General features: G+C 40.4%; 1 protein-coding gene across 1 annotated transcript; it reads right to left on the bottom strand.

Moving 5' to 3' along the window:
- Positions 1-2,135: 2,135 nt before the first annotated feature.
- AADAT (aminoadipate aminotransferase) lies at positions 2,136-20,374 on the bottom strand. The gene is given in 16 exon segments (XM_049792156.1): positions 2,136-3,089; positions 4,246-4,347; positions 4,988-5,094; positions 6,571-6,635; positions 8,923-8,984; positions 9,831-9,927; positions 11,174-11,256; positions 12,454-12,519; positions 13,039-13,248; positions 14,551-14,625; positions 15,258-15,390; positions 16,449-16,617; positions 18,262-18,330; positions 19,842-20,071; positions 20,073-20,096; positions 20,098-20,374. Coding segments are annotated over 16 exon segments (1,608 nt in total). The 5' UTR covers positions 20,172-20,374; the 3' UTR covers positions 2,136-3,047.
- Between the last annotated feature and the right edge of the window lie 4,313 nt (positions 20,375-24,687).

The raw sequence follows: 24,687 nt of genomic DNA, 5'->3' as shown, positions 1-24,687 counted from the left end.
AGTGGATCTAGCCACCCCTGAGCTCCTCTCTGAGAAGGAGTCCAGAAAGCAAGAGGGTCTGCTCTGAACCTCGTGACTCAACAGGAGGGCTCTCCTTCTGATACATTTCATGTTCCTTTTTCCTTTTCTTTTTCTATACTTCCCTCCTCTTCTCAAACAGCGGCTTAATGACATGTTACAAGGTTCACATTAACAAGTTCATGTGTACTTGGACAAAGTTAGCTAGGTTGAATAAATGTTGATTGTTGTTTGAACTCCCCTGGTGTCGTTTCACCTTAATTCTGACAAAGGAAATCCACGAACCTGAGTCGCTCCAACTCTGGGACGTGACAGTAGAGTGTGTCATTTCCATCAGATGGCTTAAACCCAGCTGTGAATGAGAGACATTATTTGCTCTTGGATGGACGAAACAAAGAGAAACTGAAAACTTTCATTTGCCACATCATTTCTTTCTATGTGAACCTGTTGCCCACCCTTTTCCTTTTGTCTCTAAGTGGCTTCCTCCAGCAACATTTAATCACAGTGAATGCTCTCTCCCGGGAGACCAGAAACTGTGCTTTAAGAGGTTCAGGAAAACACTATGTGCATATAAGATTTCACTGCCATTGTTCAATCTGCATTGCTCAGGATGTTAATGTAATTTTAGATGCTTCACCACAGTCAGGGGAAAAACCAAACTCTCTCAAATTAGCTGATAGCAAAAGCATCTAATGTGTAGCAAATTGAATTGCATTTTGCTTACATTCAACTAAATTAACATTCAGATCTCTGAAAATTAAGAGGTGTATTATTCAACACATCAACAATATAAAGTTGCTTAATAATGATATTTTGATTACATTTTTCTAATTCAGATCTGGCTGAATGACAATATGACAAAAGTATCTGACAATGACAATAGCATTTGCCTGAGAACTAACACCAGTCAAATAACATTTAAATTTATTCCTCTGTTTTAATTAAACACACATCAGTTCGTTCTGTTGTATAAAATGATTTTCTAAATGGAACTGAAGATAAAAATTGGCTTACTGATAGCAAAGTCAGAGCTTTCAAAATTTCTACTTGTGGTTAACAAATGGACTTGAAACGTGAAAACTGGCGTTAGGCAGCACTGCACAGAAGGCACCGCTAGTTTGAACCCCCCATTAGCACCATCAGTGTAAAAAGGGACACGTTTGTCTTCAAAGCCAGCGCTGGCGCCCCGAGAGCAGCTTTGGGACTGCAGGCTCTCCCCACACTATGTCACTGTGTGCGTCCTGGCTGCCCAAGCCCAGCCTGACGCCGTGGCAGGGCTGACCTCATCTACTGCACCAGCCTGCCCACCGGTGGCAGCCCCACTCCTGCTGCTGACAGGGAGGATCAGAAGGGAACCTGGAGATGGGGGTTGGGTTCAGATGAGGTGTGGTGGGACAACAGCCCCAGCCCCATGTTTGCAGAAGGAGGGCGGGAGCGACAGACAAGTTGGGACCATGCCGAGTACTTTGAATGGGTCTGAGAGGAAAGGCGTCATGTGCCGATATCAAGTTGGAGAAAATTAGTCCGCAACTGGACTAGAAGTTGCAGTAATCTGGGAAGAGGGTTTGATATCTGGATTGAGTTTAGATATGCTGCTCAAGAAGCTGCAAAGTGCAGAGATGGCTTGGATGTGTGACTAAATTAACAGGCTTGAGAAAAAAAGCGATGCTGGGCTGAAGGCACTGGAATGATCCTGATGACAGGAGAGATGCTGGGAAAGGCACACGTCTGTACTAGTTTGTTATAACACATGCTACTTACGACTACAGGGAAAAGAGGGGATGAAAATTATTGTTAGTACTAAAACCAGGACTCTAGTGAAACTTCCAATTAAGCAAGGCTGTGCCTGACCCTTACTCGGTTGGGTTTCTTGAGCTGCTGAAGGATTGGCTGGATCCTTGAACACATATTTTTACTTAGAATTTCTGAACACTTGCACATAAAGAAACAACCATCTGCTACTGGTGGAAAACCACAGCACTTTCATCCAAAGAGTAAATAAAACTTAAGTTACTAAGCAAAATGGGAAGCCTTGGAGAATCTGTACAGTTAAAACTTTCTGAAGGTTTTGTATATGTTGCCAAGTATCAAATGTTTGGATGATAATGACCAACGGATTAGAGATCAAAACATTTATTTATTTTTTTCATTTTGCTTGCTTTGTACATCTGGCAGTGTCAGGGTATTGTCCATTCCATGATGTCCCCGGTTCAGTTACTTATGCTCTCTGTTCAAAAACATGTCGGACTGATTAACTAGGAGCAGAGGGCAGCTGTATTAGCACATTCACATGCCTTTGCAAACCAGAGATGTTCTAACACAGGTACAGAGTAATTATTCACAGACTGAAGTGGAAGGCAGAAATCAGAAAACCTTTTACGAATTAGAGAATGAGCTGCAAAACCCATGCAAATTGCAAGGGACCTTAGGCCAAATAGTTTTATTTGTAATCACAGCCTAATTTTGCTGGATCAGTTTCAATTTTTTAGCATCCTTACATCAGTTTTATCTGACAAAACTGTAGTAGAATTAAATACTGTTCTTCACATCTTCAAAACCAGATGCCATACAGCAGGACAAGAAGGAAAGCGACACACAAAACAAATTCCAACATAAGGTGTTGGAGGAATGTATCAGTTGGGATTAAGTAACAGTGGCTAAGACCACCTCAGGTGCAACTTCCCAAGTAACAGATTTCCCTGTTTCCCAACCCAAATGGAAAACAAAAGCCAGAACAAAAATCAATTAAAATCTAATAAAACCATGGATTTGACAGGAAACAGAATATTTTGGTTTTGAGTATTTTAAATGTTTCTGAATTGGAATAAATTTAGCAATGCAATGTCCTGTCAAAAAAAATTATGCAAATCATTTTTCACTCTTTCATTTTTTTGCTTTTTTAGCTGAAACAATCTAAGGAAACATCCACTGTATTGTGCTTGCTTTGAAAGTGTTCTGATGAAATCCAAATGTTAACAAATATTTTCTGGAGATGACTTTGATTGCTGCAAGAGCTCTATTTAGCTTTTTCACAAAGCTTCTTTTATAAGGTCAGCCAGTCTCTTGAAGGCCTGAAATGACACAAACACGGTTCACATTTATATTCCAGCATTACTTAAATAGGCAGCATACCAAACCTGTAAGGTTACTAAAACTACCCTAACCATATACAAAGTCAGTATTTGATACTGCAAAATTCTGCTGATATTCTCTGTTTTCCTTTTATAACAACATGCATGGGCTTTGACCGGACAAAGCTTCCACTTCTCTGACAGAAAATACAAGGCAGAGTTTTCTGAAACAGAAAAATATATATATATACTGATTTTCAAAGGTTATTCGGAGTTCAGATGCAACTAAACAGTTGTACTTTTAATACTACTAGTGATCTTCTGGAATAGTATCTCTTTTAACTTAATATAAGGGCCTAGAGGCTGCAAGGATGAAAGAAAAGGAAGAACAGTTGAGTGGGGAAGCATATAAAAGATACAGTTTGACTGTCAATAGTATGGTTATGAACTACTTTTACAAAGGAGAAGGAAGAAATAGAAGAAATACAGAAGAAGAAATAGAAAGGCAATAGAAGCACTTATCTCTTACACACCTTCACAACTGAATGAAAGTACAACTACAAATACTGAACTGTTTCAAGGACCTGAATCAAACAAGTATTAAATCTGCACAAATAAATGTCTCTTATCTTTCTTCCCACTGATTTTACAAATACAGGCAAATAGCATCCAAAATTTCCTAAAATACATAGAAGATTAGTTCCTGAGAAATTAAATACAACATATATGTCAATTGCATGAAAGAAAACCACTGTTCTTTCTTATAAGGGATTGACAACACACACACACACACACACACAGAAGAAAACAGGCAATTCAATCTCAGGAATGGAAAGTCTGAAAAACAAAAGATATGTGATGCCTGCTAATGCTAAAACAAATATCAAAACTTCCTCTGACTTCAGTAAAGCCTTTATGAATGATGTCTGGGAGGATTAAGCGTGAGACTCTACATGTATGAGATACACAGAAAAATTTTAAGTAGTCCTAAAAATTTGGTACCTTTCAGGTCATTTGGATATGAGTACCTTGCCTAATAAACAGCTAATACTGCTTCAAAAGTACTGCTTAATCACCAAAGTAAGTAAAAATAAGGGAGCACTATTATGTGAGAAACTGTCTTGATAAGAATGTAGAAAAAAAAAATCTCACTTACCAGATCCATCTGGCCTGGAGAAGACAGAGAGAAGGAGGCTCTGACATAAGAACTAGGCTCTGAACTATCAATATTGAATGCTCCTCCAGGAACCAGTAACACCTAAGAAAAATTGATTAGCACCCAGTTATCACCACTTCTACATTATGTTAAATTACATTTGAGAAGGCTCACTGCTGAAACACTGGTACCAGAACATGGTGTCATATATTTCTTCTCTTCAAAATGAGAAGCCAAAAATATGCAACCTGGAATCTTTTCATAACAAAATAAGGGGCTCTCAGATTTTGGTCACCTAGGCTGGTGGGTTACCAGGTCTGGCTTATCATCACAGTGTTTAGAAGCACCAGTGAGGTGGGATGTAGTTTACTGAGTACACAGTGCTGGCTCTTATAAATGTAGAAATAAAACCACACTTAATTTCTGTTATTAAAAAGCTATAGTGGACAGCCATCATTCATATAGATACATATATATGTTGTATACATGACCTTGTACTATATATTATAATGGTTTAAATTTAAGTAAGGTGATTAAATATCAACAACTGAGTACAGACATGAAAGTATTTTATTAATGAGTCACTGTGCAACAATGCCTGACTTGCAGACTCAATAATGATGCACAGCAAGTTCCCCTGCTTTTTAATGTGTGTTCATATGTGCGGATAGATACCGTAAATTTATTTTATCCTTCCCTCATTTCATTTTAACATCATAAGCTGTTAAACCATAGGTCATACTTCTTTCTGCAAAGCTTTTTCCATGATCAGCTGCTGTGTATCGGAAACACCCTTAATTTTGATCCATAAGAACATGCCAGCAGCAGGGGGGTACCATTCTGCCAAGTCTGGAGAGAGAAAAAAGAAAGGAATCAAGAAAGAAACTTCTGCTTTACCTTTAGCCAATACATCATAGATTTAGTGATGTTGTAGATTTGTTGCTCCAATGAACTCAAAGGGAATGTAGGCCACAGAGCCAGGATGCCACTTCCCAAATTTAAAGTATTCCTAACCAAATCTGTGTGGGCTTACTGCACTTGTGCTGGTATCCTCAATGCTTTTTTTGTGAATGTGATTGCTCTGAATTACAGAAATCCCAAACATTAACAAACTATACTTGTTGATTACTTTCAGATCAAGTAAACAACCTAAAATCATTTTTCTGATTAAGTTTCTCTTAACATCACATTGACTATCAATACGATTTAAAGCACAGCAAAGCGCAAAACGGTTTTAAGTTACAATGATTACAGATTCTTCCCCAAAGAAAAGGAGAGCCTAGGAGTTGTGAGGCAGATGGGAAGGCTTAGAGAGGATTTATGTCTTAAACTACACTTGCAAACTTACTGTATACCTTTTGTTTACCTAGAATTCTTTATCTGGTTTTGGACATATTTTTGAAGAAACTATTTATTTGACTTGACATCTTCTCCAGCTATTCCTTGGTGCATTTAAACATTACATATCGACAAAATAAAGGTCTGTCTTCTATAATATTATGGCTCCTATTACTAGAAAACATGAAGATCCTGTAGTCTTTTACATAAGTATATTCTCACAATACACTTTAAGGTAGCCCACTGCTATTACACTGGTTTGATACTTGGGGAATTGAGACAAAGAGGACCTACCTAGGTCAACAACCCAAGGTTGTTCAGAGCTATGTAGAAAAAGAAATACTGCATATCTAAAAACCTGGAATTAGCAAGAGTAAGTACATTAATGATTGTGTGGTGCCCAAGTACCCATGTCCCATGGAAGTATCCTCTAAGGTAGGTGGGCAGTTCTTAAGCAGTTATTGCTGATTTCACTTAGACTAACTAAAAGGATTGAGTCACTAACTGTAATTGCATTATCGTTGATCAAATTCTTTCTATGCTCCGTGACTAACCACAAAAGAGAACATTTGAAATTGATTTCAGAGAAAGAAAAGATTATCAGTACTGCTATATCAATTGTTTATATCTTCTTTTAAATTAAGGCCATTGAATCGGGTTATTTCAGACAGAGATTTTAAAGACAGATTTTAAACATAAAAAATCTAAGGACATAGTGGAGTGAAATATATGCTCTTTATAAAACTGCTTTATACAGTAATGTGGTGAGCTTTTTTCTCATCACCACCTCCTTGTCCCATCAGAAAAGTATGAAAAAAGCAGCACTAGATAATTTGTCCCAAGCTTAATATTTAATGTCAGTCATTTGCTTATAGTGTTTATCTGTCACTTCAGTCAAGAGATGAACTTCAGTGATTTTTCTTGAACACAAAAATGATAAATCGCTAGAAAAAAATTTAAGTAATTAGCTGTGTTGTACTCACTGACCTTTCAACCACTTGTCAGCAGCAATAAGCATTGCATCCCGCTGGGTCCTGTAGAACTCCACCACTCTGAAAGTAAATTATCAATTCAAAGTCATGTTCCCATAGCACTTCAGAGTCCATTTGTTTCCAAAGGCAGAAACAAAGCTTTTCTATTTCAACAACCTAAGTGCACATTTAATGGAAACATAAGCATATCCTAAGTGGGCACAATACAGTATACTATGTGTATAAAATTTTGTGTATGTATCAGAGAAGTCTTGAATGCTTCAGAGTGTCTGCAACAAAGCACTGATCAATCAGAGGAAGTGCCTGTGTGGCTGCTTCTTAAGCTTTACACATGCCAAGGAAACTCTTTACATATTATATCCATTCTGTCTATTATATCAGTGGATACAAGTCCTGTTAGCAATATTTACTGCACAAAACAGGCATACTGAAGAAAAATAAGGACTTATACGTATGCAAAAGTACAGCCTCAGTACTTGTGCATTTGGGTTGAATTTGTGTAATATGCACATATGGAAATAGTATTTCACAAGGTAAAAAGCAAATCATAGGATAAACCTGTCATGACTATTTGACAGCTTCCCCTTTTCTATCCCCTATCACCTTCACACTTTAAGTAAAACTACCAAACGATTCAATCTCTTACTAGGGAAAATTACCCTAACCCAAGTTTCAACATGGATAAGTCTTGTGCAGCGGCTTTTGTTAACATGAAATGAGACAGCTGTGCAATGGGAGGCACAAGAGAAATGCCTGATAAAGAGTTCATAAATCAGATGCAAATGTGTTCCCTTCTCTGCAGAGAAAACATACCTAGTACTTTGCATGATTTTACGTTTAGATTTTTTTTATACTCTCTGACCCAATAGCTTTGATTTCTGGATGTATTTTATTACACCTGATAGAAAAACAGCGACACTACCAAAGGCTTATATAGTTTTGGGACTCAGCCTATACTAATTGCTACATTCTGCACGAAATGGAAAATCTCAATTATGCAGTTTTTATCATGTCACAAATTCTGTTGCAAGTTTTTTGCCTTTCTGTTATCATTTTACTTTCACGTTGGATGAAATTATAAGTAAGACAAGACTTCCACAAAAATGTAGCTGCTCCAAACAACAGGCTAGCTCCTACTCAAGAGCATGATCTAAGAAGTCATCCTTGTCCAAATGATATCACCTGGAACAGATTGCAGTCAGCTGTTGGGCCTCATCAGTAAGTCACCTGACAACTGAGTCTAGAAGGTTATAAAGCATTGCAGTTACCCTACTGCAGCACTATTTTCATTAGTTTGAGAGGAAGAACAGCTTTCTGGCTTGAGCAAGGATGCCTTTTAGCATACAAGAAGGTGGTAAGTGAAGAGATGCATTTAGAGTATATTTTTTGAACTGCTGAAAGTTGAGCTAAAGTGTGGTCCAAGTTTCCCTGCAAAACCTATCTTTATGCTCCTAATTCTTAAAAGAAGGCAAAGCTAGGGCTGGTGCATCTGCTTTGGGTTTTTTTAATGCTGGTGTTTACAGTATGGACAACAGGCAGGTGCTCAGGGGACAGAAGTGGCTGTTACAGTGAACATAAGAACCTTCTCCATGCTTTGCCCACGCTCCTGTTACATGCCTCTGCAGAGTGTGGCACACTCCCCTGAGGTAGGAAGCTTGGGGTTCCAATTGCATCTGAAATGAAGCATGGATACTCAGAGAAACTATGCTTCTCCAGCATAATAAATGAAAAACAAATGTGTGTCAGTCAGTATGTAAGAAATGCCTTGCTGAGTTAGACCTTAGCCTAGTGCTCTGTCTCTAAGAATGGTGATAATGGCAATGTTTAGTGAGTGTAGGTGAACCTTACTGCTCTCTGTAGGTCTTTCTATCAGCATCCACAATCATTAGATTAAGGATGTTAGAGGGTGAGTCCCCACTGAGTTAGTGAGACACGAACTGCCTTTACAGAAGCTATGCTGACTCCTTCTCAATAGATACGTGCTCAGTGATCTTAGCCTTTGCTATAGACCCTACCACTTTCGCAGGGTTGAAAACTTTATTCACTGACATGGAGGTCCCAGGATCCTCCTGAGTTCCCTTCAGATGGGAGCTGTGTAATGACTGTGCCAGTGGACTGGCAGATTGTTGTGTGGTAGGTTACATGCCCTGACTGGCATGTCTGTAACTTCATGCTGAGCTCCTTCAGGACTCTTGTGTGAATACTTGTCAGTCTTGGTGACCTGGCTTACCCATTTGGCCTAATACTGGTGCACCTCCTCTGACCCGGTTACCGCGAAGCATGTTTTATGTAGGTAACAAGAAGCAGAATGACAGATGATGGGATTTGGCATATGACATGACCCTACCTGTCTATATGCTCCAAGAAACCCTTTTCTCCCCATTGCTGAAGCAGCTGTGATATCATAATCTAAAGAAATAAAACACATCATCAATACCATATTTTAAACAGCACTTCTCCGCAGACATCAAAAGATATATAGCCTGATGCATTATCCAAAATTCCACACAGGCAAGAAATTGCATGTGGGGTCTCTTGGAGCCCTTTATAAACAGAGGTGGCAACAGCAACAGGCCATTGTAGTCCGTGTTACTGATGTCTCCAAGGATCATGGCCATGTTTGGAAGTTGGGGTGGGGGGAGAGAAAAATGGGTGCAGAGCTAAATATAGTAATCAGGGAGAAAGAGGAAGGCAATGTATGTTGTTTTACCTTCCTGCCTGTATCAGCCTCTCTGCTTTAATACTGTCTCTATGACAAATTAATGGAGCCGGAAGATGGAAGCCATATTTAGATGTGCTCAATGTCTCCTTTCCTTATTACTAACCATAAAGGGGCTGTAGTCGGCAGCCTGCTTTGTAATGTCTTTGTGGGCTGCCAGTATTGTTCTAATTGCAAAGTAGAATGACAAACAGAAAAAAACTAAGTGCTTCTTCCAATGTATGCTTTACATTGAGGTTTTTCAAGTGAATCTACTGGCAAGAGATATAAAGTATTTTAAATCTTGATTTGTGAAATCTGAGGGTTAAGGGCATATTAGCTGTGCTTTCCATGCACTGAGACACCCTCTAGCTCTGGTTGTAATTTCTATGGTGGTCTCTCCTTTGGCAGAATTGACTGTGTATGTGCTTATTGTAAACAAAACTACAAAAGTGCAGAGCAACTGCAAAAGTGCAAAGCTGTTCGTTTGTGGTTTCTTATGACTTGGAATATGTTACCTTTTCTAAATACAATTCAGTTGGCAGTTTGGTACTTGCCTGTGTGAAAGTGCTGGTGTGCATTGTTGAAACCTGAATGTGTAGAATAACTCTGTCAATAAGAGGCTTGGGACCTGTCAGAAAACCTATTCTTAACCTAAAAAAAAACCAAAAAACAAGTTACTACAGAAATGCAATGTGCTAATACTTTGTGTAAGTTGTTTAACTTATAACTGGGAAAATGTGTAACCATTTCATTGACATTGTAAGGATCTTCTATGCATTTAAGTTTGTATCTTAATACTGCCCTAAGCCCCAGGCTTCTGCAATTTATTTCATGACTTTGATACTTGGCTCATAAAAACATTTAAGGGTTTTTAATGCTTAGAGTAGCAGCTTAGTTCTGAGACTTCAGGACATATCCCACATTCGTAAGCCTTCCTCTGCAACCATAAAGATTACATGAATCAAAGGGAAGAAAAAGATAGGTTTTCACATAATGAAAAATCATGCATGCTCAGGCTTTATGAAAAACAGATGAGAAGTGGCAAACAGCTTTACTCTTTCACTCCCTTTCAGTATAGCAGAATAAATGGAAATTAGAATGATAAAGTAGATTCTTATTCATGCTTCAATTCTTATAACCCATCTTTATAGATTGGCTGAAGTTTTTCTTTGAAGAAAAATAGAACCAGTAAGCTCATATGCATCTTTGACAAAGATGAAATTGCATCATGCCTTTTTGCTGTGTCACTTCTGAAAGTGCAATCAAACTTAGCATTGTCTCCTCACTAATCCACTAGCTGCCAATGCAGAATTCACATTACTTTCATGTATCTTTAGGATAATAAACAAAAGCAAGTTAAAAATCAAGTATGTTGACTTGTGTGAAATGGAAAACAGCCAGTTTAGCTTTTCAGGCAGGTGGAAACAACCTGAAAGAACTGTAGGGCTAGAAGATGAGAGATCAGTATAACCCTATGAATAGTTTTTGGAGAATGATGCCATCATTCCTCTTCTGTATTAAAGTCCAGGGAGTCTGCAGGAATGGTAAGACATAAAAGGAGAAATGGAAAAAGAGAGAAAAGTTCCTAGGAGTTCCAGGAACAGAGCTGGAATCCAGCACCTGTCTGCCTAGCTGGTGTCTGCAAGAATGGGCTCCCTGGGGAGAGTGGCTTAACTATCAGTATCAGAAGAGAAACAGAATCTGGAGTTAAATGACTGCCAAGAGATGACATGAGAAGTGAGCAGACTGAGAAAAGCTGTGGATCCAAAAGTACATTCCAGAAATGGATAGGTATTAGATGAAAAAACACTATGACATGTCTGATCATTTTGTATGAAGTATTAGTCTTGTGCCTTAACTGAACAGGCAATGCTGAGCAGTCTGAAGCTGGCCTTACCCAGATGAGAGAATTTTAGAGAAAGAGTCAGTCCTGATAACTCGGCCATCCACATCCATTGAGAGGAAAGTTGGAGCCCAAGGCTTGGAAGAAAAATAAAAAATAACATTCAAGGTGCTAGTAAGGATTACGATGGAATTATTTTCTTTACTATGAAGACATAATTAATTTCCTAAAGAAATATTTTGATAGTAAATATTTTACAGATGTGCATTCCAAGGAAAAAATGTAGTAATGTGCTGACAAGTGATTGTTCAGGCTAGCTGTCTGAGATGTGATCACAATGTTCTATGAAAGTCATCAAGAAATCAGCCTTGTTATTTTTTGATGCTTAGCCCACTGTTCAGTTCAAGTTGTGGTATGATGCCATAAGTAGGAGAGAGAAATAACGATTTCTCTGCTATGATTTTTTATGGAGTGAACAGAAACTCTTATTTCTAAGATGGGGACCTGTAACTTTTGGCTTTATCTTAAAAAAGGGAAATCAGAAGATATGACCAAATTTTGATGATCTGAGTTCAGCGCACTTTTTCGTTATCAAGAATTCTGCTTTTACACTTTCTCCCGTTACACTCTAACAAAGCTACACAATGCTATTCAATAAGTGAAGCAGTTTTATTGCTTCCTCCCATAAAAACATGTTTCAAAGTAGAAAATATTGAACTTTAGCTTCTACCAATGTTCAATTGCTTTATAAGACCAGTTTTCATTCCTGAAATTAGGTACTTTTGCAGACTGTGCAACTGTAGATCCATGTGTGAAGATGGGTCAGCACTCGATTGTTACCCATTTGGGGAAAATTTATATGAAGGAGGGAAGCTGCCTATCCAATACTACTTCCTGTGGTATCTGGGAGAACTCCCTCAGGTTGTCTAAAAGGCAAAGGGGTAAAATTGGAATATAGTAGATTGGGAGTAGGCAGTCTTCCACTGAATGAAAGAAGAGCTTGGGCTGAAAGAAACATTGAGGCTGATATTTTCATGTGCTGCTTCAGTGGCATACTTGTTTTGCTCTGGAGGCAAAGCCTTTGCCATTTTCTGACTACTGAAGGAAATTCTCTCCTGTATAAGGCTTGAGGCATTTGAACCACTGATTCAGGACAGGACTGATGCAATAAAATGCCACAAAGGGGACAACAACTGAAAGTAGTATAGACTGTGAGGCCTACAGCTACCTTGGCAGGACATGAAGGAGCATGCAGAAAGATCCATGGCTCAAATATTAGTTCTCTCCTGGACCAGAAAAGAAGGTGTTACTAAGGAGTATGGAAGACAAATTACCTTTTCAAACTGAAGAAAGTAGTAAGGATCGTCTTCTATTATGAGGAAATCATATTTTCTTGCAAGCTAAAGAAATGAATAAAAAGTAAAGATTTGTTAAAATGTAAAGACACTGTAAATTCAGTTCTTCCTGTACCTTGGGCCTATTACCAGGACCATGTTATGAACTTGTGGATTGCTGATTCGCTATATACAAGGCCCTGTCAAGAGAAGCTTTCAAATGCCCGATTTAGACATCAAGCAATTATAAGAGTAAACATGGTACCTGCAGTACAAGGACACATGCATATAACCGAAGGTCTGTTCCATGTAGTGTTCAAACTGTGCAGAAAACTTGTACTAAGTCCAGTTTGAAGCCCATGGCAAGGGTATCAGCCAGCAATAGGCTACTATTGCAAAAACAATTTATCTAATGCATAGTCCACCTCTGAAGAGTTGTCATGAAAGAGGTTCTGCTAGAAACAAGTTCTAGGAGGAATGTCTACTGGACCAATAATGGGCCCAAATACCACACATGGGGTATCCTTAACTGAAACAAGACTGACATTTATCCATTTCCACCTACAAGATTCACCAGCTACGTACCTGGTAAATCTCCTTCTTGCGCTCTGTGGTCAAAGAGTTTCCAGTTGGGTTGCAGCCATTCGGAATAGTGTACAGGAATTTGGGGAGGTGGTGGCTATGATTTTTTACATCTTCTGAGCTCCAAGTAGAAAGAATTTCTTTTAGAGCTTTTGGAATAATGCCATGTTGGTCACTAGGAACATTAATTATGTTACAACCCAAAGGTCTCAGCTGTTGGTAGGAGGAACAAAACTGTCATAATCCCATAATTCAAAGGTCTTCCTTTTGTCTCTGGCATTGTAAAATTTCATTGACACAAAGTCTTTCTGACTTTATAGCTATCTCAAACTCCATTTGGTCATTATTCAAAAGAAAGTTTGCCTGAATTTGCTGTGAAGCTTGTCAAACTTAACACATTACACTTTATTTGCCCCGTTAAGCCAGCTGAGAAGAAATGGGTATCTCCTATGTCCAATTGCTGCTCTTCTCTAGGAAATCACATAGTTTTGCAAGCAGAAGAGGGTTTTGTGAATTTGAACTGTGTTCTCTGAGGATTTCTTATGCTCTCACCACAGATAGTAAGTTCATGGCACTTTCATTTCCTCCTGACAATTTACATTCTACTTCAGTGGAAGTGCCAGAACTGTAAGCTACTCTTCACTGACAAAGGGCAAAGAATCTGTTCTCAATAGATATATTCAGCAATACAAAGGAGAATGAAATGGTGCTGCTGCAATGACATGTTGACAGCAGTATGAAAAAATATAGGTAAAATACCAACAAAAAAGCATGCTGTCTCCCCTCTGAGGAATTTCAATTTGTACCATGTAGTGCTCTGCATTTTTAAGTAAAAATGCAAGTTGCTGCAATGTCAAATATATTCCTAGAAGTATATTTGATTAGACAAGATATATTCAAACTTAGCACAGCAAACAGTAACAAAATTCCTTTTGATGCAAGGGGAGACTAGACTGAAATTGTGGTGTATTACCTATTTTAACCCTTCTTAACAGTTGTTATGCATTTTGAGCTGACATTTATTTACACAGTGATTAAGCTATTTTTCAGAAGTTAACTTTGCTATTTTTGTATAGTTCTTACTAATTCACATCTTCATACTCATATATGAATGTTTCAGGCCTATTCCAATTTTATAGTATTTATAGCTACAGTGTAATCAGACCATGAAATATTTCAGGTGAATGTGCTGACATGTTAAAATACCCACTTGTTATAAATTTGCTTCAACCTGACTAGGTTGTGATGGCTTTCTTTCCAGTTCTAAATGTGACTTTAGCCCTTGAATGAACTAGGATTTGGAAGAGGAACTTCTGTCCTGGGAATAGCTCTTACAGAACTTTTAGTAGAAAGGCTTCTATGAATTTATATTTATGAACTGGACTAACACTAAACTTGATTCTTAGATAGTTTTTTACAGTAAATACAGTGTATATGAGCCTGCAGATCAGCTACTAAATTGCTGTTTACTTCAAATACAGCATTCACAATATTTTGTAGCTAAAGAATACTTACAGCTGCTAGTGTCCCAGAGTATGTAGGTGCATCCAAAAGGATGTTGTCACCAGGATTAATGAGCATTTCAAACACCTGTAAAAGAAGAGTCTATTTTAGAAAGATTGTGCCATTCTTGTGCACATGCTTCATACTTCTGGCAGTGGAATTAAAAATCTTGATTAGGTATTAGTAATTCCCTAACCACTTAATTATGCTGTCTGTGAGAAAAGCAATGAACAGATGAAAAATCTGTTTGAGAGCCAAATGAAGCTAGGCAATCATCTAGAGAATACCAATTTGAAATGGAAAGACACTGCTCTTGTACAATAGAAACAGTGCTTCAGTTAAAGAAAGGATCAACTAAGCAGTGAGAGTGGACTGGAAAGGGTAATTATTTAAGGAAGCCTACCATAATTAGAATTGAGTTATGGTAAAGCAAATAATGCATCTATGTACTTATTACTACACTACTTCTGTAACATGAAATGTTACCTTATAGTGTATTTTCTGACAGGCTCTTTGATTTACTTGAACATTTGTGCAGTCCTGACAGATCAGACTGCCACACCAGTTTCATTTCAGTTCTGTTATCTCGTATTGATAATACAGTGAGATGTACCCTGTGTATAGTTATACACTAGGACTTAATGCTGAGTATAACTGAACTTATGGAAAAATATCTCTCTGAAAGAAATGTTTTTAACATATGAAGCTTTCAGTCTTACTTTACACAAGCCTTCCTGGCTGCCGGTTGTGACACACACTTCCATTTGTCCTTGCTCAGGACTATAATTGGCTGTGGGGGGATTATGTAGATTCCGCTGGAAATCCTTTAGCCAAGACAACAGCTCTGGAATCCTGAAACATGAATCAAATAAGGTGTGTCTAAGATCTTATAAAGGCTGAAGCTAGGCTGTTCCTCTAAATCACTGCCACATCTAGCACACAGTCCTGAGTAGGATTTCAACTGTCATAGATACACTTAGATGCTGATTTTATGACTGCTTTATCAAATGATGAAAATGAGATAAATGTTTCTTATGGAAAGGCAGAAGAGATAGGCATCTGTGGTCCATACACCAAATTATCATACTGAAATCTGGGTGGTAATGATTTGCCAAGGATGGAATAGGGGTGGAGGCTGAACAATATCCACTCCTAGGAGTGATCTTTCCATACTCAAATGTGGCAATGTGACAAAGCTTGCAGTACTGCTAGTAACAGGCTGAAAATAATAAGGATTTCTGTAAGAGATTTTTAAAAAAAGTCTTAAGATCTTGTAGGATGTTCACAAATGGCTGGGTTCATTTAAATATTAAGAAATGTCTTAACTTCACTGATTAATGGCCTGTGTGCCTCTAGGTACCTAAATATTTTTGCAAACCTGTCATGAGCCTGACTCAGTGCTGTCTGCTGGGAGTTCACATGAGTGCTGAAGTAACTTAATGATATGCAATTTTTGTACTAAAGATGACAATACTATAAATACCTCCAACTACCACAAGTAGTACATATTGACTTTAATATATAGTACCAAATGAAAGCAAAACAAATACTCCAGAATGTGGAAACTATGTATTGCAATGCAGTACCTTTTAATGAGTATCTTATTGCAAAACACAAAATGATTCCTCCTACTGATTTGGGAGTCTGGATTCTCAAATACTAATAGCCAGGAGATGCTCTGGCTTGAGAATTACTAGTATTAGGGTTTTTTTAATTACTTATCTGCTCAAAACTTTCCACTTAAACTGAAATGTAAATAGTTAAGGCAAATTGAAAGAATTTAAACCTGGTTTTTGTAAAACAGGTTTTACAAACAGGTTTTAAAAGCACAGGTGAATTAATGCAATAATAAAGGATTTTATGATCCTCTGATTCTGGTATATTGAAGCGCAAGCAGCTGTGACGGATACCCTGCTGAGGCTGAGTACTGGAGAGCTCTCTTCATCAGATCTTCCCCAATCTCGACAGCAGTTCCATGTCCAATGGCAACAGTAGCCCTCTTAAATGGAAAAACATTAGGGTTTGGTGCCCCTCCAGCCAGAGAGATGAGAGATGGAGGAGACTTCTGCATCAGTTCAGCTACAGTGAAAGGAAAAGACCTTGGTTACAATTCAATTATTGTAACACTGATCATATTCTTCAGTCAGGATATAATAATGGTCCAAAGAAGTTTGTCCCATTTTTCACTTTATTTTTTTAACTGTCATGAATTCAAAAGTATGATAATTCTTTTTAAACTCACCCTTCTTCTTGGATTAAATAGGTGTTGGGGGGGCAGGGAGGGAGACATGGGTGGGACAGACCAAACCAAAAAAAATCATCTTTGTTAAAATAAATCATAAATAGCTGTTTTTATCTTATCTGGACTGTTCTTCTATTATAAAAACTTTTTGTGTGACTGTCTTTTAAGCTTCACCTTAATGATCTTCTGTTTAGAATGACTTGGAATGATTTGGTTTTTCTTCAGTCTCACTTTAGCTGATGTGGCAGTACTGCAGCTACATTAGTAGTTACATATATGATTATAGCTTTTCCATAAGGGAATGGGAATGGTTCTGGCAGCCCAGCTTTGGTGGCAGAGGCACTGTGTAAATAATTCAGTATGAAGAAAATATTAACAACTTGTGCTTTATAATCACAGTTTCACAATCATTCAGATCCAATCTATGCAGTGCAGACTGGACCTTAATCCAGCAAGGGCACTTATTGCATTAAATCTAAGAGCTTACAATATGGCACTTATGCTGGCTTGACAGTTTTATACCAGATCTGAGAGGACAGATGACACCAGATCTGGCATAAAGCCCCTGGTTATCGAGTTTATTCTCTGCTATTTATTAGTGAACTTGAGCATGGGGAGTTAATTCTTATCAGTTCAGCAACATGGGTCATGTCTGTGACTTTTGGTCTGGTAAGGAGATATTTACTTTGTCATCAAAACTGCAGCCTTAATGTCTTTCTGCACAAGCTGTGCTACTTAATATTTGTGTTATGATGCATATCAGTGTATCACTTGAGAAAGTATAGAGATTGACTAGAGTGAATTAGTTGACTTAGCTGTACCTGTATGAAGCATTTTAAGCTGAACAGCAAATGCTAACCCGTTACCAAGAGATGAAACTGACCCCTGAAGGCTTAACTAGTGATGTATGTCTCATGCTCTCATTCTGTCAGGTCCCTGTAGGTTTCAACTGAGTAAACAAGTAGGCAGTTAACCTTTTCTATTTGTCACACAGAAGACTATGTAACATGGTAGCCTAAAGATACTGTAATATAGAAAAGGAAAGTGTAGCAACACTGAGGGGGTGGGGGCAGTGAGGAATTTAAGGACATTAACAGGATACAGGAGAGCTAGGTGAAAAGAAACATGCTGGAACTGAATTTCAAGTCATTAGCAGTAGCTTGTTTGTGGACAACCAGCATAAATTCAGTAGCAAACTGTGCCAAAAGCCCTGCTTCAGAAGCAGTAGCAGAGACTTTTCGGACACCTGTTGAAGTGGCAATACAATTTCTTCTGTCTGGATGGGTTTCTGAAATGGCTATTCACTTCATTCTTTATACCTGCTTGGCATCTCAACTTGACAAAAGTCAAAGCAGTTAACTGGCCTAGCTTGTCAGCTTACAGCAGTTTTCTTTCAAGACCTTTCAAGTCTTTAGTCATGATACCTCAGTGAAGTCCAGAACGTAGAATGATACCCTTCCAGAGAACGAGCATATACTCACTCAGAAGTCTTATTGGAGATGCTTTTCTTGCTGCACTCACAGTGGTTATGAACCGAGAGTAATTCATATCTGTAGGGAAAGAGCAATTAATTCAACATTAAACTAGAAAAGCAAATGGGAACCCCAGTGCTTTTGGTATGTGCATCTCCTGCAATTGATGCTTCCAATTCATCTCCATAGATGTGCTCTACCATAAATTAAATGTCAACTTATTCATGTTAAAATCAGTGCTGGCATTTATTTTCCTTTCTGAACTAAGGGAAAAGGTTTCTGCTTCATACTCACAGGTTCTGTCACAGCCTCCCAATGACACTGGCACAGCAAGACTAGGCCAGATGCTGCTGTTCTGGTAAACACAAATAGCAGTACAGCTTTGGTCTGGAGAATTTGTTGGTGTCCCAGTGAACAGGAAAAAGCCCTTTTCCCCTCCCTTTACTGCCAGCTGTGGAGCTTTAAAGGCAGATTACAAATTTGGAGATCTGACAGACCTTAAACAACCATCAGCTCTTTTTAAAATGAGAATCCAGCTTTATTTAGCTGTATTAAGTATTGCATTTAAAGTGCTTTAATGATTGCAAGCCATCACTATGAGTCACAACACTTGTCAAGTTAGATGTGTGGTGGTTTTTTGTTTGTGTGTGGGGTGTGTTTTTTGTTTGTTTTTTTTTAAAGGATAACTAAGAATGTCTTTCAAAATGCTTCAGATAAGTGTTTTCCCCCCTTTTTCCTTGGTGCTGATAGAGATTCAGTGGATAATGAACTGCAGTCCCGTGGGAGGCCTCAAGGCCTGCTCTCACAGGAAAGCTATCTTTTTTCAAAAGGAAGGAAAGCACAGGAATAAAATGAAGGGCACAGAGACCATGTCATTTTGACTACCACTTCTGAGTGTGCTTCTACTGAATTCGCAGAAAATAATCCTCTAGCAACCACAGCGACACGCATGTGCTGCCACAGCGACACGCATGTGCTGCCACAGCGACACGCATGTGCTGCCACAGCGACACGCATGTGCTGCCACAGCGACACGCATGTGCTGCCACAGCGACACGCATGTGCTGCCACAGCGACACGCATGTGCTGCCACAGCGACACGCATGTGCTGCCACAGCGACACGCATGTGCTGCCACAGCGACACGCATGTGCTGCCAGCTATTAAAAATGATCTGTCGACCAAGGCTGCTTTAAAAAGCCACCAACCTCATGCTTTCTAAAAATAACTTTTCTCGCCCTCCAGCGCGTTTACCCCAGCAGAAGCACACCGAGGCCCTGCCGTCGCGCTGTTCCCTATACACAAAGGCTGGCTCCGGCTGTGTTTTCGGGAGTACCTGAGGCAGCGTTTCCCCACCTACCCCCCCCCACCCCACCCCACTCGAGGCGACTCCCGAGACGCCCCACCGCTGCCCCTTCCCGGAAGGGACAGGCCGCGAGCGGGGACGGAGCCCCCAAGGGACCCCGAGCGACGGGACCCGACCCGACCGCCTTCCTCCGCTCGCAGTAGGTACCCGCCCGGCCGAGGGCCGCGGCCCCTCACGGTGGAGGGGACGGTGGCGGCCGTTGGCCGGGCCGCGCGCGCACCTACCGGCAGGACGGCGCGGAGCCGGCAGCGGCGGCGGCCGGAGAGGGCAGCGGCGGCTGCCCGCGCTGCTGGGCATGTGCGGGCCCGCCCGCTCGGTGCCCGCGGCGACGGGCCCGGGGACGGCCCCTGGGCGCCGGGCGGGGCGGTGAGCGTCGGCTGGGGCGGCTCCCTCAGCGCTTCGGGGCCGCCGAGGCCCCGGGCCTGGCCGGCGTAGCTGGCTGCGAGCGGGGGGCGGCAGCTGGTCCTGTAGGCGCAGGCAGGGCGGCTGCGTTCCGCTGAGCGGGTTTGGACGCCAATCCTGTGTAAAAGCCGTGGAACGCACGGCTCCCCCATCGGTTCCTTCGGTGTAACGTCCTGAAAACGAGGGCTGGCGCTCGATCGGTGCGGGGAGAGGGGAGGTGGCCGGGCCGCGGGCACGGCAAGAGGGCTGGGCGGCGCTGCCCCGCCGCCACGAGCGGAGGTTGGCGGTGAGGGAAACCGGGGGCGACGGGGAAACTGCGCGTCGTTTTCCTTTCGGATTAGTGGGCCTGGCGCGTTCCGTCAATACGTCAGTTTTGTAATAAAGTTATTAGTTTATAAACCGCCAAAAAGAGGCAGTAGCGTGGAGCAGGAGAGCTAAACCCGGCGTTGTCTCGCAGACCTCACCAGGGCGGCGATAACGGAGCAACCGGGGGTATCGTTTTCCTTGTGCTCCAAGGTTCGTGAAGCAGCAGTAGCAGCAGCACAGCCAGTCTCTGACCCCACCGCTCGTTGGGGCCTGCTCTGCTGGAGCCCCGCGGGCTGAAGGAACTCGCTTTGGTTAAAGCACAGCAAAAACGTTCTCATTTTTCAACCGAGTTATGCTCTAATCCACTGTATCGTGTTTTTGCTAAAGCTGCTGCTGATAAAAGGAAGGAGGACTATGATCAAAATTTGAAGTGGGACATCTGAAAGTATGTTTTTTTCACAGAGCACAGGTGCCAGGAAAAGCGGGATCAGCTGTGTCGTGACAGGTCCCCCGCTCTCTGGGTGCGATGTGCTGCTTGTTTGTGCAACACAGTGACTAGCTGCTGCTACTTAGAAAGGTCCAGGGACACAGAGTCATTTTCTAGTCAGGGCTTTGGACTTTAGCACCTCAGGGCTGCCGTGGTCCTTGCTCCTGAGTGCAAAATGGGAGAGAGGGGTCTCTAGGTATAAAGTAGTCTGAAAAACCAGTGCAAGGACATGCGAAACCCGGCATGCTTTGCAGCATGTACGTCTTCGTAGTTAGCTTGGAGGCAGGAAAGTGAAAATGCTGGAAGGGATGAGCACTGGAGCATTTCTAGGCTTTAAATCAGTAAATCACCAAGCTTTAAGGTGCTTGGTCCTTAAAGCACTTTTTAACTGGCACCTTCCAAAACCTTCTCAAGGCAAAGCTGAGGTGTAAGAGCAAAATGGCTCTAGAAGAAAGAGGAGGCACTGTAACAAGATACCTTTTTTCCTCTTTAGTTTGGGTGACTGTGCCCAGTGTTTGCATCTGCTGAAAGGCTCCATAATTAGATGGAGTGAAATGAAATAGAAACAGAGTTCCTTCCTAGTTTGTGATGTAGGTGAGGAATGATTGTTCACTTTAGTTGGCATGTGAGTGCTGTTACGCTGAAAATCAAATTTTGTTACTAACTTTCATGGCCTGAACAATTTCAAATGTAGGTAGTTATCTTCTAATAGTGTGATGTACAGACAAAAATAAAAGGTGGGCATATAAATATGAAGTAACCTAGAAAATGGCAACGTGTAAGAAAAAACACTGAGTATATTGGCTAAGTCCCCAAGCAGCCACAAATGGAGAGATACCAAACTTCTGTGGGGAGCTGGCTGTGAAAACACAGATTGAATCTGAGCTGCTTTTTGTGCAATCTTGTTTTTTTCATTTCCAGGCTGTCAGTGTTGCAGTTTGTGGCACAGACCAAAGCCCAGAGAAGTCAAAAGAAAGGTTTCCATTGATTTCTGTGGGCTTTGTCTGGTCTCTTAGCCAATTACAGTGTCATCCTATTGAAACAAATTAAAAAAAAATAATTAGAAAGTGTACAAATGTTTGGATGCTTATCCCCTCTGGATTCATATGGGAGATCTCTGCATCACTGTTCATATTCCTTAGCAACCACGAGTCGAGTGCTCTGTTTTCCTACTGTGTAAAAACAGTTATTTCCTTGCTGTCTTTGTGTATTATGTGCACACTTAGAACAATGGCTATTTGGTGCAAGTCAGATAATTTATGAAGCATTGGCAAGGCTCACATATGGTTGTTTCTAATGAGAAATATCTCCTCTCCTGTCATCTGAAAATGTACTCTACCTGTCTGTAAAATGTCTACATGCTGAGGCTAAGCTAGGTCCAGTTATGTGTTTAAAAAACCCCCAAACAGCCAACAAACAGAACAAAAAAGCCTAAAGCAATTTGACTTAAGACAACAAGGAGATCAGGCAAATAATGTTACTGCACTATTTCTTTCTCCCTTAAGGATTTCAGAAGTACCAAAACAGTACCTCTAAAACCTTCCTTTTAAGAGGACCAAGAGGAGAGCAAAGAATTGAGACAGTAAACACCAAAATTCAACTGAGATGCTGTTTTTGCAACTGTATCTGTTTTAATGTAAAGTGCAAATAACCCTAAGAAGCTGCAACGTATCCTGGGATACTATAATTTTTATAGTTTTAAAGCATGTTCATTCTGTAAGATTTGCCGGGTGCCCTATTTGAAGTGATAATTTCACATCTATTAAATGTGAGTCGTATGAAAAATATGATACCGTCTACGGAGCACTTAGCTGGGAGTAAAACTACTAGAAGGGTTAAAACCTCAGTGGTGGTGGACCAAGCCGTATAAAGGTTGCCCTTTGGAAAGCCTGGTTTGTGGGCTCGCACCCACTCTCGTTGACCATAAGATGGCGCATACGCACTTCGTTTCCTGGTAGTGAACTCAAACTCAATAAAAATTTCAGATAAAATCATATTGGCATATTTTATTTGACTGTAATTGCTTCACTGCAGGCACTTTCTGAAACTCGAAATTAAGACTCCCACTTGAACAGCTTGGCTATCTGCATTTCAATTAATGGGTTAAATTTGGGCCACTAATGCTTATTACTAGTTGGAGACAACAGAATTAAAAAGTGGTGCTGCCAAAATAGTGTTAGAGTGTGAAGGTGGAAATTTTAACGTGACGAATTGCAATGGCTGCCCATGAGAAAATCATAGAAGACCAGAAAATGGATAAGTGTGAGATCAGCCATTTTAAACATCAGAAGCAAATTGTTACTGCCAAGGGCTGCCTTCCACAGGAAAAGTGCTGACTTTGGCAGTACCTTTGTGTTTGCAGAACACCCTGTACGCAGCAAACCATCACAGGTGTGCAGCAGCCACGAAGATCAGGAAGATCTCAGCAGTGCAGAACAGTTTGAATCTAGGTTGTGAACATCCACTGACAGAGTTACTGTAAAGATCAGAGGTACCTCTTTTTCCTGTAGGAAGCTAAAACTGCTAGAAGAGTGCTGGCTTTATGTCTAGAGAGAATTGGTGGAAGAGATGTGATGTTAATTGTCCTTTGGCTTGTAGATTACTTGAGTAATTTCCTGACTTTTTGTCTGTCTTCGCTGTAAGCTCTTGGGAAAGTAACTCTTTTATTATTCCTTTATGCAGTGCCTTTTTCAGTGGGACCCTGATCTTGCTGGCCCCTAATCAGAGCTACTGCAAAACAAGTAGAATGCTGTCACTTGCTTCTCTCCCCCTCTTTTGAGGTAACTGCGTAGTAAAACCAGTTTATATTGTCTTTATCCAGGATTATAGAACTTAATGCATCCCAAAAGTGGGAGAGGGCTTGGGGAACAGTGAAGAAAGATTCTGAAACAGTTCAAAATCCTGCTGCCTATCCAAATAAAATTAAATGGCAGCCTAGGCTCACCTGTATGCTATTCATGTTTGTTGACAACTTCAGAGTTAGGAGGACATTCTTATGTCAGTGTGCTTTCTGCTGGTGCTCATTTTGTTACTGCTTTTTTTAATGTTTGGCTCCTTATTATGCTTCAGAGACTGTCAGGTGAAAGTAATGGGACATCCATGGTATTCATAATATTCATAGCAGCTGTCAAATGATACTGTCTTAAGAGTGAAAGACTTACGGTTCTGCAGAGTGACAGCTGTGGCTTGTATATGTTTGAAGCAGCCCTCTGTGCTTGAAAGGTAGTTTCACCCAGATACATAGCAGCCTTTTTTTCTTTTCTTTTTTTTTCTTCTTTTTTTCCTTTTTCTTCTTTTTTTTTCTTTTTTTCTTTGTTTTTTCCTTCTCCCCTTCTCCCCTTCTCCCCTTCTCCCCTTCTCCCCTTCTCCCCTTCTCCCCTTCTCCCCTTCTCCCCTTCTCCCCTTCTCCCCTTCTCCCCTTCTCCCCTTCTCCCCTTCTCCCCTTCTCCCCGCACCAGGGCTGTCATGATTGCTTCCATCTTTGCCTTTTTCCAATCAAGGAGAGAGGAAAGCATGGTATCTAGAAAAACAGAGTTTTCTAGATATTCTAGTACAAACTCTAGAAAAACTGACTTTCACAGTAACTTATTCCTCAAAATCAGTTGCTTGCTCCAGAATGTGTTCTTTTGATAGGATGTCCAATACACTGAAATGTTTTCCTTAGACATGTCAGACACTCCTGTATTTAAAAAAAAAAAAAGCCAGGAGTGATATTTTTCATATCACTTTGTCCATGCTATAGCAACTGAAATTGGATGGAGCAAAGATCAATAATATATCCAGTTAATACACTAACGTATAAATTAAATGAATCATAAGGAATGAAATGACTTCTCCTGACAATCGAGATAAATGCTGTTCCATAATACCTCAGT

This window comes from Accipiter gentilis, chromosome 3 (genome assembly GCF_929443795.1).
Source record: "Accipiter gentilis chromosome 3, bAccGen1.1, whole genome shotgun sequence".
Classification (NCBI taxonomy): Eukaryota; Metazoa; Chordata; class Aves; order Accipitriformes; family Accipitridae; genus Astur; species Astur gentilis.
Note: the sequence above shows the minus strand (reverse complement) of the source record. Positions and strands in the feature narration are given on the sequence as shown.